The sequence below is a fragment of the Petaurus breviceps genome, unplaced genomic scaffold, assembly GCF_028583685.1.
Source record: "Petaurus breviceps papuanus isolate PSGF00001 unplaced genomic scaffold, PetGlider_PUasm1.0 456, whole genome shotgun sequence".
Lineage (NCBI taxonomy): Eukaryota > Metazoa > Chordata > Mammalia > Diprotodontia > Petauridae > Petaurus > Petaurus breviceps.
Genome location: NW_027186343.1, coordinates 592456 through 609034, shown reverse-complemented (window position 1 = coordinate 609034; position 16579 = coordinate 592456). Strand labels below are relative to the sequence as shown.

General features: G+C 45.6%; 1 protein-coding gene across 1 annotated transcript in view; it reads left to right on the top strand.

The window, feature by feature from the left end:
* Positions 1 to 16369, top strand: part of LOC138171691 (zinc finger protein 420-like) — a 23420-nt gene extending 7051 nt beyond the window's left edge. Inside the window, exons 4-6 of the mRNA XM_069101328.1 lie at positions 610 to 736; positions 1198 to 1293; positions 12194 to 16369. Of these exons, the coding sequence (XP_068957429.1) occupies positions 610 to 736; positions 1198 to 1293; positions 12194 to 14436 (2466 nt within the window). The 3' untranslated portion in view covers positions 14437 to 16369. The remainder of the gene's footprint in view (positions 1 to 609; positions 737 to 1197; positions 1294 to 12193) is intronic.
* The last annotated feature ends 210 nt before the right edge of the window (positions 16370 to 16579 follow it).

The following is a 16579-nucleotide window of genomic DNA, read 5'->3' as shown; positions in this document are numbered from 1 at the left end:
GGAGGCCCGAGGTGGAGGTGAGGCGAAAATGGGCGTCCCCTAGCCAGGAGATGGAGTGCATGGAGGCCCGCAGCCCAAGATGGAATGCTGGTTTGGGGAGCCCCTGGGAGGATGGCTTGGCAGGAACACAGGGTGTGCTGAGGAGAGTGATAGGACATTTCTGGAGCTGGGTCACTGAGGGCCTCGATGTCAGACCGAGTAGTTGGCATTTTATTCTTGAGGTAGGAGGATGCCACTGGAGAGGGGGAGATCTTCCCTCAGGGAGATGGTTTTGGCTGCAATTGGAAGAGGAGACTGCGGTAGTGTGAATGACAGGTGATGAGATCCTAAGCAATGTGGATGTGAGGGGAGAGGACAGGGAGGAAGGGGAAGAGTGCAGCAGAGCTCCAAGACTGGGAATGGGGGTGACTGGGGGGTCCTGCTCCTGGATCACTCACAGATGAGTGAGCAGTGTGAGGCACATTCCCAGAAACCAGTGGAGATGGGTGTGCAGTGGTGCCAGCTCTGAGCCTCCTGGGCCCCTCCTCGGATGTCCTGCCAGCATTGCCTCCCTTCTAGGGCCGTGTGCCCTGGATCCCTGGGTGAGCAGAAATGTGCTCATTGTTTCAGAAACCAATGACCTTCAAGGATGTCTCCGTGGACTTCACCCAGGGGGAGTGGGGGCAGCTGGATCCTTCTCAGAGGGACTTGTACAGGGACGTGATGCTGGAGAACTACAGGAACCTCGTCTCCTTGGGTGAGGACCTTTTTTTCCTGGGATGGGGAGTCTGCCCATTGGGGTTTCTTTGTGTTTTCACTGTCTTTAAAGGCCTTAGGGTTCCTGCTGTCTTTAGCCTAATTTGACGTGGTTTGCTGGGAGTGAGAGATGCATAACTTCATTCAAGCCAAGAGATAGTGTGAAATCTGCTCCGCTTCCTCCTGAAGGGGCTTGGCCATGTTGGTTGGCCTACAGGCAGCACTGTCCATATCATCTGTCATGGCTCCCAGTGTGCTAGCAGGGAGGCTGACAGGTGAAGTCCTTTTGAACCTAAGCCCATCCTGTGCAGGCCATCCACCCGTCTGGGAACATCTGGGAGCAGAGTACAGAGTGTCCCTCTGGGGCCCCAGGCCTTGCTGACATGAAGAGGAAGGCCCCGGGAGGGAGTTTCCAACAGTTCTCAGTCCCCAGCATTTTTCCATTTCTTTCCCCATGAGCAGAGCTTCAGGTTATCAAACCAGAGGTGATCTCCAGGTTGGAGCGAGGGGAAGCACCATGCATGCTGGAGAGAGAAGGCCTGATAGGCTCCTGTGCAGGTGAGTGAGGGGGAGCCAGGCAGGAGTGCCTCACTGAGCACTTGTCCAGCTGGCTGGTCGGGGATAGAGCATGGAGCTGTTAGACAGGCCGGTCCTGGGCCTGGGGAGAAGGGAGGGTCTGTGGCCTCTTGGACTCGATTTTGGAGGTGCCTCTCCCTAGGACTTGGCTGTTTCTTTCTTAGGGGCACACACTTTCTACTGTCTTTTGCTTCACCTCAGCCCTTTGCTTTTTGGTCCTCTCTGCCCTCCAACATCCCTCTGATAACCAAAGGAAGTGTTGCATCTTCTTGTTTCTACAGCTGTTCCATAGTATGAGGGAGATAGCCCTGGCATGGAGCCCTGGAGTCTTGTTTTCAATCTGGTTCCTTCATTTCATAGCAGTGTGATCTTGGGCAAGTCACTTGGCTTCCCTGGACATCTCTGTTCATCTGCAAAATGTGACAGTCTAGCTGGGGGACTCTTAACCTGCCTGTGGCCTGGCCCCCTTGGGCAGACAGGCGGTCTGACCAGGTCCATGGACCCTTCTCAGAATTGTGTTTGTACATGCATAGGTGTGCCAAGGAAAGCAAAGGGGAGGGAGAATAAAGACCAGCAGTCGTCCCTCCCCAAGGTCCTGAAGCCCAGGGACTTTTGTTCCCTCACCCATGCTCTGTACTTACCTCCTCCTTCTCCAGTCTCCTAATCCTTTCCCTCTTTAAGATTTCCTTTCCTTTTCCCTTCTTGATACGATTTGTTTTAAATACACAGACATCTGATCTTAAAAAGAAACCCAGTGATGAAAGCCTGGCTTTGTTCTGCCACCTGTCTTCAGTTCACATCTACTGGCATTTACTAGATGCCTACTTTGGAGAGGCACTGTGCTGTGTGCTGCCCATTTAAAGACCAAAGAAAATAATTTGTCTCTAAGAAGTTTGCATTTTGATGGGGACCCTCAGCTGGAGATCAGATTAGCAAATGCAGGGCACTTGTAGGCAGTTTGGAGCATTAACCCTTCAGGGAAATCTGGCCTCTAGGTGGAGGTGACCTGGAAGGAGCTGGGGTCTTCAGTAAACAGATCATTGGGGTCAGAAGGACTCGTGTTCGAATGCTGCCCTAGTCACTGCCTAGCTGTATGACCCTGGGCTAGTCACTTCATTCTTTGCCTCGGATTCCTTATCTGTAAATGGAGAAAACAATATCACCTACCTCACAGGATTGTTGTGAATATCAGATGAGATATAATACAGGGTTTTGAAGCATTTTATAAATGCTAACTATCGTCATAAAGAAAGAAAAGGGTTCTGAGCTGTGCAGTTTGAGAAGGAGGCCCTGGACTAGGGAGTGAGTCTTGTGAAGATAGAGGAGGAAAAGATAATGTTAAATGTGGGACTCAGTGGTCTCTGGACCTAAATCTGGAAAGATAAATGGGATTGGATTGTGCTCTAAATGCGGGACTGAGGAGGGTCTGTTTTATCCTAGAGGAAGTGGGGAGCCACTGAAGATTGGGGAAGAGCAGAGTGTCAGGGTCAGACTCGTGCCTCAGGAAGAGAATTTTGGTGACTGGGCAGTGTGCTGTGTATTTATTAAGCCCCTGCTGTGTGCCAGGCCTTGTGCTACATGCAGGGATGCAAAGAAAAGACTAAAGTCCAGTCCTGCTTTCCAGGAGCTCACATTGGTGAAGGTAACGGGAGAGAGAATGCAATCGACCCTGTACAAACAAGCTGGAGACAGGATAAGGGGGGGTGGCAGCGGGGAGGTGTTCAGAATAAGGAGGATCCTTGCAGAAAATAGGATTTTGGCTGGGACGTTGGGGGTACAGGAGGATGAGGAAGGGAAGGAGAGCATTGGAGGCAGGGGGGACGGCCAGTGAAAACGTAGTGTCATAATGTCAGGAGGTGCCTGAGGAGCAGCAGGGGGTCCAGCGGGGTCCGAGTATGTGGAGAGGAGGAGAGTGAAGGAAGGGGCGGTGAGGGTGACTCGGTCAGACCAGTGCTTTAGGGAGAGTATTGGCCACTGAGTGGAGAAGGCACAACTCTTTCTAGGAGCTGAATTTGAGAGATGCTCTGAGGATGGGCGGACAGGGTCCAGGAGAGGGTTTTTAAGGATGGGCAAGACTCGGGCAGGTTGGTTTTTTCACAATAGAGGAACGGAGCTGTAGAAAGGGATAGATTAAAGACGAGAAGGGGTTGACAGGAAATGTTCGGAAACTGGAAGAGATTTGAGGGAATGAGAAAAACCTCATGTTCATTTACTCTGCATTGAGAGAAGAAATAAAAAGGGAGTGGCTAGGGGGCGCCATAGTGCACAGAGTGCTGAGCCTGGAGTCAGAAAAACTCCTCTGGCTTCAGATACTTACTAGCTGTGTGAACTTGGGCAAGTCACTTCATTTAGGTTTACTTTAGGTCCCCCTCTGTAAAATGAGCTGGAGATGGAAATGGCAAACGCCTCTAATAGCTCTGCCAAGAAAACCCCAAATGGGGTAAGGAAGAGTTAGACAAGACTAAGAACAATTGAACAGCAAAGTAAAGGGGCTTGTTGTATCTGAGATGAGAGAGGGGAAGGCCCTCAGGGCTCTGCCCAAGTCTGATAGCATCTGGAATATCGTGTTCCATTCTGGTGCCCCGTTTGACAAAGGGCATTGAGAGCTGAGGGCTGGATGGCAAAGGGCCGTATGAAGATTGGGGAAGGAGATGGGCACGTGTAGCCGAAGAAGAGAAGACTGGAGGGAATGTGCAGGGGTGTCCATACGTGTCTGAAGGGCTGTCATGTGGGAGACAGTGGCCTTGTTCTGCCTGTCTGTGGGCAGAAGCTGCAAAGAGGCAGATTTAGGCTCCGAGTCAGGAAGAAACACCCTGTCCAGAGGGCAGTGGGCTGTCTTGGGAGCTGCTGGGCTCCCCCTTGCTAGTCTTTCAGAAGAGGCTGAAAGACCACACCTGGCCTGTATTATAGGGGAATTCTTTTTTTTTCCTTTGGTCCACCAAGCATTTATTAAGGCCTACTGTGTGCTAGGCACTGGGGAAACAGACAAAGCAATCCTTGCCCTCAAGTGTTTTGCATTTTGTCAGTTGAGGGAATGTGCAGGTGTATACAAAATAAAGACAAGCTAATTTTTGGAGGGAGGCTTGGGGTCAGGAGAGGCCTCACCCAGATGGGAGAGCCTGGGCTGAGCTTTGGAGGAAACCAGAGACAAGTGACAAGGGTGGGTGTTCCTGGTGTGGGGGCAGCCTGTGCTGAGGCATGGAGGTGAGAGGTGCAGTGTCCCGGGAGGGCAGTGGCACGTGTTGGTGGTTCTGCCTAGAACGTAGTAGCAGTCAGGAGGACTCGCCAGATAATGGGAGGCCTTTGTCTTGATGCTCTTCACTCCCTCTGCTTCTTGACCTTACAGAGTATCTGCAGAGTTTTAGTGCAGTATTAAACTGTCATGGCATGTCCAGCGTGTCCCAGAAGTCCCGGTGCAGAGTCCTCAGCTAATGAAGCTTAAGACTGCACCAGGACTTGGGACGTCCTCTGCTTATCCTCCTCTGTCCCTCTCCCTGGGATTTGAATAAATGAATGGATGAAAATCATTCAACTAGGTATTTATGTCAGTCAGAGAGGCAGAAAACCTCAGGGAGCTTACTAATGGATTCTGATTCTCAAGTCCTATACACCCCACATGTATTATAACTCTTTCATAAAGCTTCCTTGACCCTTCAGCTCATTACCTGAGCTTTCTCTGAATGCCTAAGGTTCTTACTCTCTCTGACATTTAGTAGCTGTGTGATGCTCGGCAATCTCTTTATGTCTGCCTCCGTTTCCTCAGCTGTGAAGTGGGAATAATAATAGTACCCATCTCACAGCAGTGTTTTAAGGATTAAATGAGATATCTGTGAAGTGCTTGGCACAGTGCCAGCACTTAAGGAGGGAGGTACTTAAGTACTTGTTTCCTTCTCCATTCTCCCTCTCCCCACAGCCATCCTGGAAGATGGTTCCCAGCCCTACTACCCCCATTTTATAGATAAGAGCAGAGGCTCTGAAAGGTGAGGAGACTTGCCCAACACAGCTAGCACATTTCTGACAGAGGAGATGAATCCCAGTGCCCTGGCCCTGCATCCAACATATTTTTAAAAATGTGGGACTTTATACTCAGAACACTCCTGTCCACTCAGCAAGCCCTCCATGCCTTAGTACTTGGTGTGACCAGCTCTGTGGTGATGAGTCCCTCCGATCTAACCAGACTGCTTGGCAGGTGACAGACAGGGAAGCTTGGCCCAGGCTCAGTCTTCTTGGTGCCCCAGGCCTTGTCCAGGCTTCTGGGCCTACGTTGGTCTGGACAGTGTGGCACTGGGGGAGCAGTGCTGAGGCCAGGAACATCCTGGCACTAACAGGTCAGGTCAGGTTGTTTAGATGCCAGGGGAGAGAGATTAGAACCATGGGTTATACCGGCCACAGTTAACCCCAGGTCCCAATAGCCTAGCACTGTGGGAAATGTAGAGTAAAGAAAGCTGAAGCAGGAGAACATTTTATAAGATGATGAAAGATTTCAGAACTCTCTGTGCCCGCTGGCGAGGCCTCGTGCCTCCTCCTCCCACTCCCACCCTTCATTCTAGCACAGTGCTGGACACCTGCTATGTGCCAAGCACTGGGGACACAAAGAAAGGTAAAAGCCCCTGCCCTTACAGGCTAATTAGGGAGACAGCATGCCACCAACCATGCACAGGCTATAGGACAAACGAGATAATCAGTAGAGGGAAGGTGCTGGCATTAAGGGGGATGAGGAGAAGCTTACAGAAAGTGAGATTTTAGCTGGCATCTGTAGGAAGCCAGAGAGGAAGGGAGATGAAGATGGGGCATGGATTCAGTCAGTGAAAATGCCCGGAGTCGGGAGAGGGTGGGTCGTGCCTGAGGAACAGCCAGGAGGCCAGTGTGGCTGGACTGGAGAGTACATCGGGGGTGGGATGGAACAGCTGCTATGAAGGTGGAGACAGCAGGACCCTGACAACAGATGGGGTATGGTCTGTTTCCCTTAGCTACAGCCTCTGTACTTGAAGCATTGTGCTGGTGACCCTTCACACAGGTCCCCGAAGTGTTCTAGAGACCTCCTGCCAGCTTGGCGTTGAACCCTTCCTGTCTGCTGTTGGAGTCCAGCTCTCCAACTAGTCCTGAACTCTTCTAATTGCACTCTTATCTAATCCCTCTCTTTCCACCTTCTACAGAAGAATAGCATGAGATAGCTCTATCAGAGACCTTGCTGTAATCGGGGGAATTCCCCTGCTGGCCAGAGCTTAGTAACCCTGTTAGAAAATAGGACATGAATTTGGTCCGGAGTGACCTGTTCTTGAAGCTCTCCAGTTTCCTCTTCCCTTTAATGATCCATTCTAGAATTTTCCCAAGTCCTGAAGTCAGGTTCCTTGGGTGCTCTCTCATTGCTTGCACTCTTTCAGACATCACTGACGATGGCTTAGCAGTCCCATTGGCCCATTCATTTAGCACCTCAGGATGGAGTTCCTAAGGGCCACATGCCTTGAGTTCAAGGGAAATGTGGTGTCTTCCTCTCCTGTGACCTGCTTTTGTCCGGCTCTGATCATCTGTGTTTTATGCTGCAGTTCTTAATTAGCAGTGTGTTGTCTCCACCTTGTGTGTCTTTGCTGCCTGAAGGAGGATCCACAGCTTTCCTCTTCAGAGACACCGCAGCACAGGTAGCCGTGGAGTAGTCATCCAGAACAGGATGGCTGCTTCCTCACTGTATCCCCACCATATTAGCCAATTTTTTGTTTTCTCTTTTCCATCCAAAGGTTATTGATTCTCCTTGACAGAGAATACGGAAGCAGATAATAACTAAGCAGCTCTCTCTTTGCTCTGTCATTAGTTATTGAGCTGTAGTCCTGTCCCTTTTCTGGGCTTCCTCTTTTCCACAATATAACTTTAGAAAACACAAAGTTCCCTGTGTGTATACACATTCTATTCTGACAATTCCTGTGTTTTCTTATCAGGAGTGTTTCTTTTGATCTTTAGAATTTCATTCTCATGAGATTCCCATCTCTCTTGGTATCTCCCTGAAGAATTTTAGTCCATGGGATTCTCTCTAGCCTCCCTTTGACCTCTTTGAAATTTATTTTCCCCAAGTCTAGGGTACTTGCTGTTCTTTCTGCCTCTCTCACAAAACCTAAGAGGAAGTTGTCCCTTTTCCCCAAAATTCTCATCATTTCCACTGTAGTAACCAGTTCTTCCCTCTTGGTGAGAATCAGATCCTGAATAGAAGTTTGCCTTGTTAATTAGTTCCTCTACCTTTCTAAGAATGAAATTATCAGATCAAGAAATCATTTGCTCTGCTTTTGATATTGGCAGATATCTGGATATTTGAAATTCCCCTTCAGCAATACATCCTAACTCTGGGCCATAGAACCATAGACTTAGAACCGGAAGTATCTTAAAGACTATCTAGTCTCTCCCTTCATTTTACAGAGAAAGAAACTCAGGCCCAGAGCGGCTAATTGACCTATTCAGGGTTACATGGGTAGTAAGAGATGCTTTTCAGCCTAGGCCGTCTGGATCCAAGTCCAGACACTTTCCCACTATCATACCACCTTTTGTTCTAAGTCATGCTTCCTGGGTGCCTGAAGATTTGCTAGCATTGTGGAACTGAGTAGGGCATGTGCCTTTGCTTAAGTCTTTCCTGCCTGATTATGTGCCATGGGTTTCTCTTGAGTATGCCTCTGTTCATACTGAGTAAGGTCCTCCATGGTCACTGCAGTAACAGTCTTCATTACCCTTTCAGTCATCCCACCCTCTAGGCCACCTATTGCACAGTTACCAGGAATGTCTTAAGTATGGTGTAGGTCTGACCCTGTCATTGCCTTACTCAGAGAACTTCAGTGACTTCCTGTTGCCTTAAGGGTTTAGATAAAATACAAATTCCTTAGCCTTGCCTTTAACATTTTCTAAAGGTTGGCTTCAGCTTAACTCTCCAGCCTTATTTTATGTTACTGATTTTCATACAATCTATATTGTTCTGTCTTCTCTTTTATCCCCCACCTCTGCCTTTGCCTACGCCACGCCCCAAGCTTGAAACACACTCCTTCACTCTCTTCACCTCTCACATTCCTTCTTTTCCTTCAGGGATCAGCCCAAGAAGAACCTCTTCCATGAACCTTGCTTGATCTCTCCAGGAGTTAGTTTTGCTTATCTCCTTAAAGGACCTTGTATTTCTTTTTTTCCTCTCCCACCATAGTATATATCCTCTACTACATATGCTGTTGAGGACGTGTAGTGTAGCGCCAATGCAATATTTACAGCACTCACAATCACGATAAAGACTGTGACTCTCATGTGACAATTGATCACAAAATAGGACAAATTCTCCAGGTAAAGGACAGAATTTAAGCCTTTAGACACCAGACAACTGAATCCCAAAGTCAGTAAGCCGATTCCATCATGGTACCAAAGACACTAAGAAGCCATAGTAACACTGAGAGCAACAGAATACTTTGTTTTTTTTCAAAAGCTTTATTAACTTCTGATTTACATCATTCATTTCTGCCAGATTTTGAGTTACAAATTTTCTCCCCATTTTTCCCCTGCCCACTGCCCCAAAATAGCAGTCCCACAGGATATTTCCTCCTCCAATCTGCTCTCTCCCATATCTTCTCCCATACCCCTTTCGACTTTTCCAGTAGGACATGGTGGAACTCTATGCCCCAGTGCCTGTATATCTTATTTCCCAATTACATATAAAATAGTATTAATAATAGTGTGTGTGTATGTGTATATATATATTAAACACTTGATTTTAAAACTTTGAATTCCAGATTCATTCCCTTCCTCCCTTGTTACCCACCCTTACTGGGAAGATAAGCAATTCAATATAGGTTGTACATGTGTAGCTATGCAAAACATTTCCATAGCATATGAATTGTGGAAGACTGACTATATTTCCCTCCCTCCTATCCCACCTCCCATTTATTTTATTCTCTACTTTGATCCTGTCCCTTTTCAAAAGCAGGTATTTCCAACTTCCCTTCCCCCCAGCCTGCCCTCCCTTTCATCATCCCCCCTCTCATCCTCTTCCCCCCTACTCTCCTTTAGGGTGAGATATCCTATTTAGTGTGTATTTCATTCCCTCCCCAAGCCAAATTCAATGAGAATAAGGTTGACCCATTCCCTTTTGCCTTCCTATTCTTCCCCTCCATTGTAGCCATTTTCCCTTTCCTCTTCTATATGAGATAGTTTGCCCCATTCTGTCTCTCCCCATATCCTCTCATTATATTCCTCTCTCACCTCCTAATTTCACCTTTTAAGTATCATCCCTTCCTATTAAATTGGTCCTGTGCCCTAAATCTATCTGTACCTGTAAACATATATACACACATTCACATATGTATTCATATGCCCATATACCCTCATATATATATATTTCTATTCTCTTCAACTATTTTCGTACTGAGAAAAGTTTCATCAGTTATAATTATTGTTTTTCCATATAGGAATGTTAATAGTTCAACTTTGATAAGTTCCTTATGATTTCTTTTCCCTGTTTACCTTCTCATGCTTCTCTTGCTTCTTGTATCTGAATGTCAAATTTTCTATTCAACTCTGGTTTTTTCAGCAAGAATGCTTGAAAGTCCTCTATTCCACTGAATGACCATATTTTCCCCTGAAACATGATACGCAGTTTTGCTGGTAGGTGATTCTTGGTTTCATGATTCTGGGATTACCCAGCACCTTTGACCTCCGGAATATTATATTCTAAGCCCTTTGATCCCTCAGTGTAGAAACTGCCAGATCCTGGGTTATCCTGACTGTGTTTCCACAATATTCAAATTGTTTCTTCCTGGCTGCTTGTAATATTCTCTTCTCAATCTGGGAATTCTGGAACCTGGCTATAATATTCCTAGGAGGTTTCTTTTTGGGATCTTTTTCAGGAGGTGATTGGTGGATTTTTTCAACCTCCATTTTGCCCTCTGGTTCTAAAACATCAGGACAGTTTTCTTTGAGAATTTCCTGGAGGATGATTTCTAGGTTCTTACTTTGATCATGACTTTCAGGTAGTCCAATAATTTTTAAATGATCTCTGCTGGATCTATTTTCCAGGTCAGTGGTTTTTCCCATGAGATATTTCACATTGCCTTCTATTCTTTCATTTGTTTGGATCTGTTTAACAGCATCTTGATTTCTCATAAAGTCATTAGCTTCCATTTGCTCCAATCTAATTCTGAAGCAATGATTCTCCTCAGTGAGCTTTTGAGATTCTTTTTCCATCTGGCAAATTTGGCTTTTTAAGGCATTCTTCACCTCATTGCCTTTTTGAAGCTCTTTTGCCTTTTGAGTTAGTCTGTTTTTTGAGGTGTGATTTTCCTCAGTGAGGCTGTTGACTCTCATTTTGTAATTTTCTTGCATCATTCTCATTTCTCTTCCCAGTTTTTCCTCCACTTCTCTTATCTGCTTCTTAAGGTCCTCTATGGCCTGTAACCAGCTCATATTTTCCTTTGAAGCTTTTGGTACAGGAGTTCTGACTTCACTGTCTTCCTCTTGTTCCATGCTTTGCTCCTTTTTGTCCCCAAAATAGGAGTCTAATGTTGGAATCTTCTGTCTGCTTTGTTTCCTTTGCCTGGTCATGTCGCCCCTCAGTCACTTGAGCCCTGGGCTTTTTGCCACGGTAGGACTCTGCCACCAGACAGGGGAGCTTTCGTCCCAAACGCTGGGGTTTTCTCAGCGGCTGGAGGTATTAGATGAGTGCCCTCTCTGAGGCCTCCACACGCTCTGGCAAGCTGGACACACACCCCAGGACCTCCACCCTAGACTGCAATTCAGATCCAAGCAGGTTAAAGCAAGAGCAATTAACCCTTAGATTGGTCTCTTGGTCCCCCTACACTCTGCAGGCCAGGAGCTGAAGCTGCCGCATGGCACTGGCTGGCTGTGTTGGCATCTCAGCAGCTTCTCGCCCCGGGGGCAAAAGCCACACACTCCCACTTACCGGGTCCTAAAGTCCAGACTGCACTGACCTCTCACTTTGTCCTTATCAACACTATGTGTTGATAAATCTGGAAACGGCCATAGCTGCTGCTGATCTGGAGTCCCTCCAGCCTGTGGCTGGTCAGACCCACCCTGGGGCTAAAACCCCTGGCTCAGGCAGGCCTGGGCTCTGCTCTCAGAGCGCTGTGCTGGCCGATTCCAGCAGGCCTGCCGGGCTGTCCTCAGTGGGAGGTTAGCATCTCTGTGTCATTTTGTGGGTTCTGAAGCTCCAAAGTCTGTTCATAATCCCCTTTTTACATTGATTGGGGAAGGTGGAAGCCGGAGCCGCTTGGAGGTCCTGCTTCTACTCTACCATCTTGACTCTGCCGCCCCAACAGCATCCTTTAGCTTTCCCACCAACCAATATTAGATTAGTGTCTACTCATGAGCCTCTCTGTCTCTTTCCTGAACCTGTTCTCTTTCCCACTGTCTCTCTGGCTCTGGCTTCCGGCTTCCAACGGGCTCTGCTTCCCTTCAGCAAACTCCTCCCATCACAGGCTCAATGTGTTTATGTTCAGCCTATTAGGGGGCAGAGTTTATCTTCACAGTAGGGAAGATTTCTATGGGCTCTGTTTCCCTTCAGCAAATTCCCTCCATCATAGGCTCCACATGATTACATTTAGCCTATCAGGGGGCAGAGTTTATAAACTCCCCTAGATCTATTAAGGGGCAGGGAAGATCTTCAGATTTTCACATTACAGGACACGAACTGTTTCTCTTTTTTGTCTTTATATCCTTAGTTCCTAGCACAGTGTGTTTTTTGTGGGTGCTTAATAAATATATTTTTAATGAGTAATTATCCTAGGAAAAATATCTTTTCTGAGAGGGTTTACTTTTCAGTTTCCTTTCTCTCATTGTAATAGACAAGGGACACTTATCTATAAATCTTATTTTGTCTACCTGTCTGTCTAAATATCTAAATTTTTTTCAGATAATGACATGGGTCCTGGGTCCATGGAGATAGATTCAAAAGATGGCATTCTTATGGAAGAATCATTGCAAGAAAACCTCCAGATGAATATTCCCTTGGACTTAAAGTTGGAACAGATCTGGGAATATGATGGTATGTTTGAAAAACAACTCAGCAACCATGAGAGAGATTTAAAGCAGTTAACAGTCACCGACAATAACACTTCCAGTGAAGTGAATGATCAAGAATGTAATCAATTTGGAAGAAGTTTCAGTATGATGCTAATCACTGATGCACAAGAGAACGTTCCTATTAAGAAAACTCTCCATCGATATGACACACGTGGAAATAACTTTAAACAGTATTCAGAGCTAGTCAGGCGAAGTAGAATTACCTTTGGGAAGAAGTCTTATAAGTATAATGAATGTAGCAAAGCTTTCAACTATCACTCAGACCTTATTCGATATTATAGACTACCTGGTGGAAAGAAATCTTACGATTATGATGAGTTAGGGCAAAGCTTCCCACAAAGGAGGCACTTTATTCAACATGCTCGAATTCCTTCTGGAGAGAAACCCTTTAAATGTAGTGAATGTGGAATAGCATTCAGACAAAGTATGCACCTCATTCAACATCAGAGGATCCACACTGGAGAGAGACCTTATAAATGTAGTGATTGTGGACAAGCCTTCAGACAGAAAATGCACCTGATTCGACATAAGACACTTCATAGTGGGGAGAAACCTTATCAGTGTAATCACTGCATTAAAAGCTTCAGTGACAGCTGGTCCCTTGCTCTACACCAGAGAATTCACACTGGGGAGAAACCCTATAATTGTAGTGAGTGTGGAAAAGCCTTCAGACAAAAAATTCACCTCACTCGACATAAGACACTTCATATTGGGGAGAAGCCCTTTAAGTGTAATCAGTGTGGTAAGTGCTTCAGTGACAGCTCACCACTTCTTCTCCATCAGAGAATTCACACTGCAGAGAAACCTTATAAATGTGCTGACTGCGGAAAAGCCTTCAGACAGAGCATGTATCTTATTCGACATCAGAGAACTCACACGGGGGAGAAACCCTTTATTTGTGGGGATTGTGGAAAATCTTTCAATGACAGCTCAGCCCTTACTTTACATCAAAGAATTCATACTGGAGAGAAGCCCTATGAATGCAAAGAATGTGGGCAAGCCTTCAGTCACAGTGGAAGCCTTACTCAGCATCAGAGAATTCATACTGGAGAAAAACCTTATCCATGCAATGAATGCGGTAAAGCTTTTAGGCAGTATTCAGCCCTTGCTCACCATGAGCGAACGCACACTGGAGAGAAACCATATATATGTACAGAATGTGGAAAAGCTTTTAGTCACAGTGGAACCCTTACTCAGCATCAGAGAATTCATACTGGAGAGAAACCCTATGAATGCAGTGATTGTGGTCAAGCTTTCACTTATCAGGCAAGTCTTACTAAACATCAAAGAAGTCATACAGGAGAGAGACCTTATAAATGTAGCGAATGTGGAAAATCCTTCAACCAGAATATTTATCTTACTCAGCATCAGAGGATTCATACTGGAGAGAAACCCTATAAATGTGCTGATTGTGGGAAATCATTTAGTCATAGGGGAAGCCTTACTGCACATCAGAAAATTCACACTGGAGAGAAATCTTGCAAATGTCCTGTTTGTGGGAAAGCTTTCCGCCACATGAACCAGGTTACTCAGCACCTCAGAATTCATACTGGAGAGAAACCCTATACATGTATGGAATGTGGAAAATCCTTCAGTCATAGCGGCAGCCTTACAACACATCTGAGAATTCATACTGGAGAGAAACCCTATAAATGTGGTGAGTGTGGAAAAGCCTTCAACCAGAACATTTACCTAACTCAGCATCAGAGAATCCATACTGGCGAGAAACCCTATACATGTAATAAGTGTGGTAAGAACTTCAGGCAATACTCAGCCCTTAGTCACCATGAGAGAACTCACACTGGAGAGAAACCCTATATGTGTATGGAATGTGGGAAGGCTTTCAGTCAGAAGGGCACCCTTACCAATCATCAGAAAATTCATACAGGAGAGAAACCTTTTATATGTAGTGAGTGTGGAAAAGCCTTCAACCAAAATATTTACCTTACAAAGCATCAGAGAATTCATACCAGAGAGAAACCGTATAAATGTAATGAATGTGGTAAAGCCTTCAAGCAGGTCTCAGCCTTAAAGCACCATAAGAGAATCCATAATAGAGGGAAAACCCTGTAATTGCAAATGATGTTAGCAAGCCTTCAGTCGGCAGGGAAGCCTTGGTCAGCAGCATTGAAGAAGTCATACTGGAGGGTAAAGGTAGCCAACATGCCAAATTCACCGTGTGGATCATTGAGTCTCATTTAGGAGGCCCTGCGCTGTGTCAGGGCTTATCGTTAGCACATCCTGCAAACAGGAGCGTCTATCTGGAGGACTTCGCCATCTATTGGGAATCCCTCTTGCCTTGGACTCTGAGGTGAACATCATGGTCAGCAAGCATTTAAGTGCCTACTATATGCCAGGCACTGTGCTAGGTGCTCAGGATACAGAGACAAAAATGCAACAGCCCCTGCCCTCAAGGAGTTTACATCCTATTGGGAGAGACAAGGGCATATGGACACGTGTATTGGGTATGGTACGATATACAGATACAGCAGGCAGTTTTGGGGGTGGAAATGGTAGAAGCTGGGGGCAGGGGAGAGGGGATCAAGAAATCCCTCCTGTAAAAGGTAGCATCTGAACTGAGATTTAAAGAAAACCAGGGATTCCAAGAGACTGAGGTGGCAAACACCTCCAGCAACACCTCGTTTGGCAATTGTTGAATGAGTTCCTTTTTGTTGTGTCTCCCAAGGATCCTCATACGATTCTGATATATACATGGGAGACGCCTTGATAGCAAACAGCACAGGGAGATCTTAATATTCTCTGCACCTTTCAGTCAGTGGTGTGATTGTAAAGATGTAGTCTGCTGTAGAGTAGAAGTTTCTAAAACCTGCTTATTCCTTTCTCCTACTTTGATCAAGAATGTTCTTGATGTGTGTCTAGATTATTCTCCTAAAGATTTTGAAGAGCTGAAAATGTAGGCATTTAGGTTGGTAGTTATCCTCAGTCTGACTCCTATCTCAGCAACAGAGAATTTCATGCTGAAGGAGAAAATGGTATTATTACTGTGAATGTGGGAAAACCTTTAGTCAACTCAGATGTTTTTATCAGGGGAAGACACCCATAAATATAACTTGAGATGTAGTGTTTGTGGAAGGGCCTTTTGTCACATGAACCAGGTTACTCAACATCTTGAGACTCCATCCTGGAGAGGAACTCTCACATGTATGTTAGACAGAAAAAAGCCGTTAGTCCCAGCGAAGCCTTATTACACATTAGAGAATCTGTACTGAGAGAAATCCTGTAAATGTTTCTCACGATGAATATGAGAAGGTCTTCATTTGTGGTTTTTCAGCTCATATTCCACAGAAGGGTTGTTTAGTAATGGAAATGTAAGTCAGATCTGTTTACAAATGGTCCACTTATCATTTTGCTACATGGGATGGAGAAATAGAAAATTTCTTCATTTGCTTTTCTCTGGTAATACACTTTCCATCAAAAGAGTGTAGGTTCATATGAGGCCCATCAGGAAGAATACAGGTATTTAACTAAAATAATGTCTTCAGAATGAAGTATTTCTTCAAGCAGAAGAGGGAACCCATTCATCAAAACTAAAACATTACTTTTGAGAACATTCAATTAGGTAGCATTTTAGTGTGAGGAAATAAGTGGAACCATGTAGGTGAGCGGGTAACTTATGGTAACAAAGGGGTTAAAGGAAACTTAGCACGTAGAAGATGCCAAGAGCCAGAAAACATGTTAGAAGTAGAGGGTGGCTCAGTGGGTTCTTGGCTGTGCTCACCCTAACCTGGGTCTAAAGACGGGCCTTTAGAGAAGGGAAGAATTATAGCTCCATTTTGTCTTTGGGATCGTCTGGTATCGGTATTTAAAAGCTGTTTAGCTTAAGACAGGTGCCAAAAAGAAACTTCTGGCCGGCCTGGAAGGAGATGCAAAACAAAATTATTTTCTTTGATTGTTTTTGTATGTTTGTTTGTTTCTACCAATGTTTTGTATGTTTGTTTGATTGTTTTTGTTGATTATTGGACTTAATAAAAAAGAATTGAGATGAGTTCTTGATTTGAAGACCCCAGCCAGAGCCCCTAGACATCAGCCAGTGGGGGAAGCATGCTCCTAGAGACCAAGGGAATGCCAAAGACGGTCATCAGAGAAGGCTTGTGGAGGAATGGATGCCCAAGTTTAGGAAGGTTGCTGTTATTCTTACAGGAGTTCATGCCACAAAACTTGGGCTGGGCATGGACAGAAAAATTTCGGTGACAGG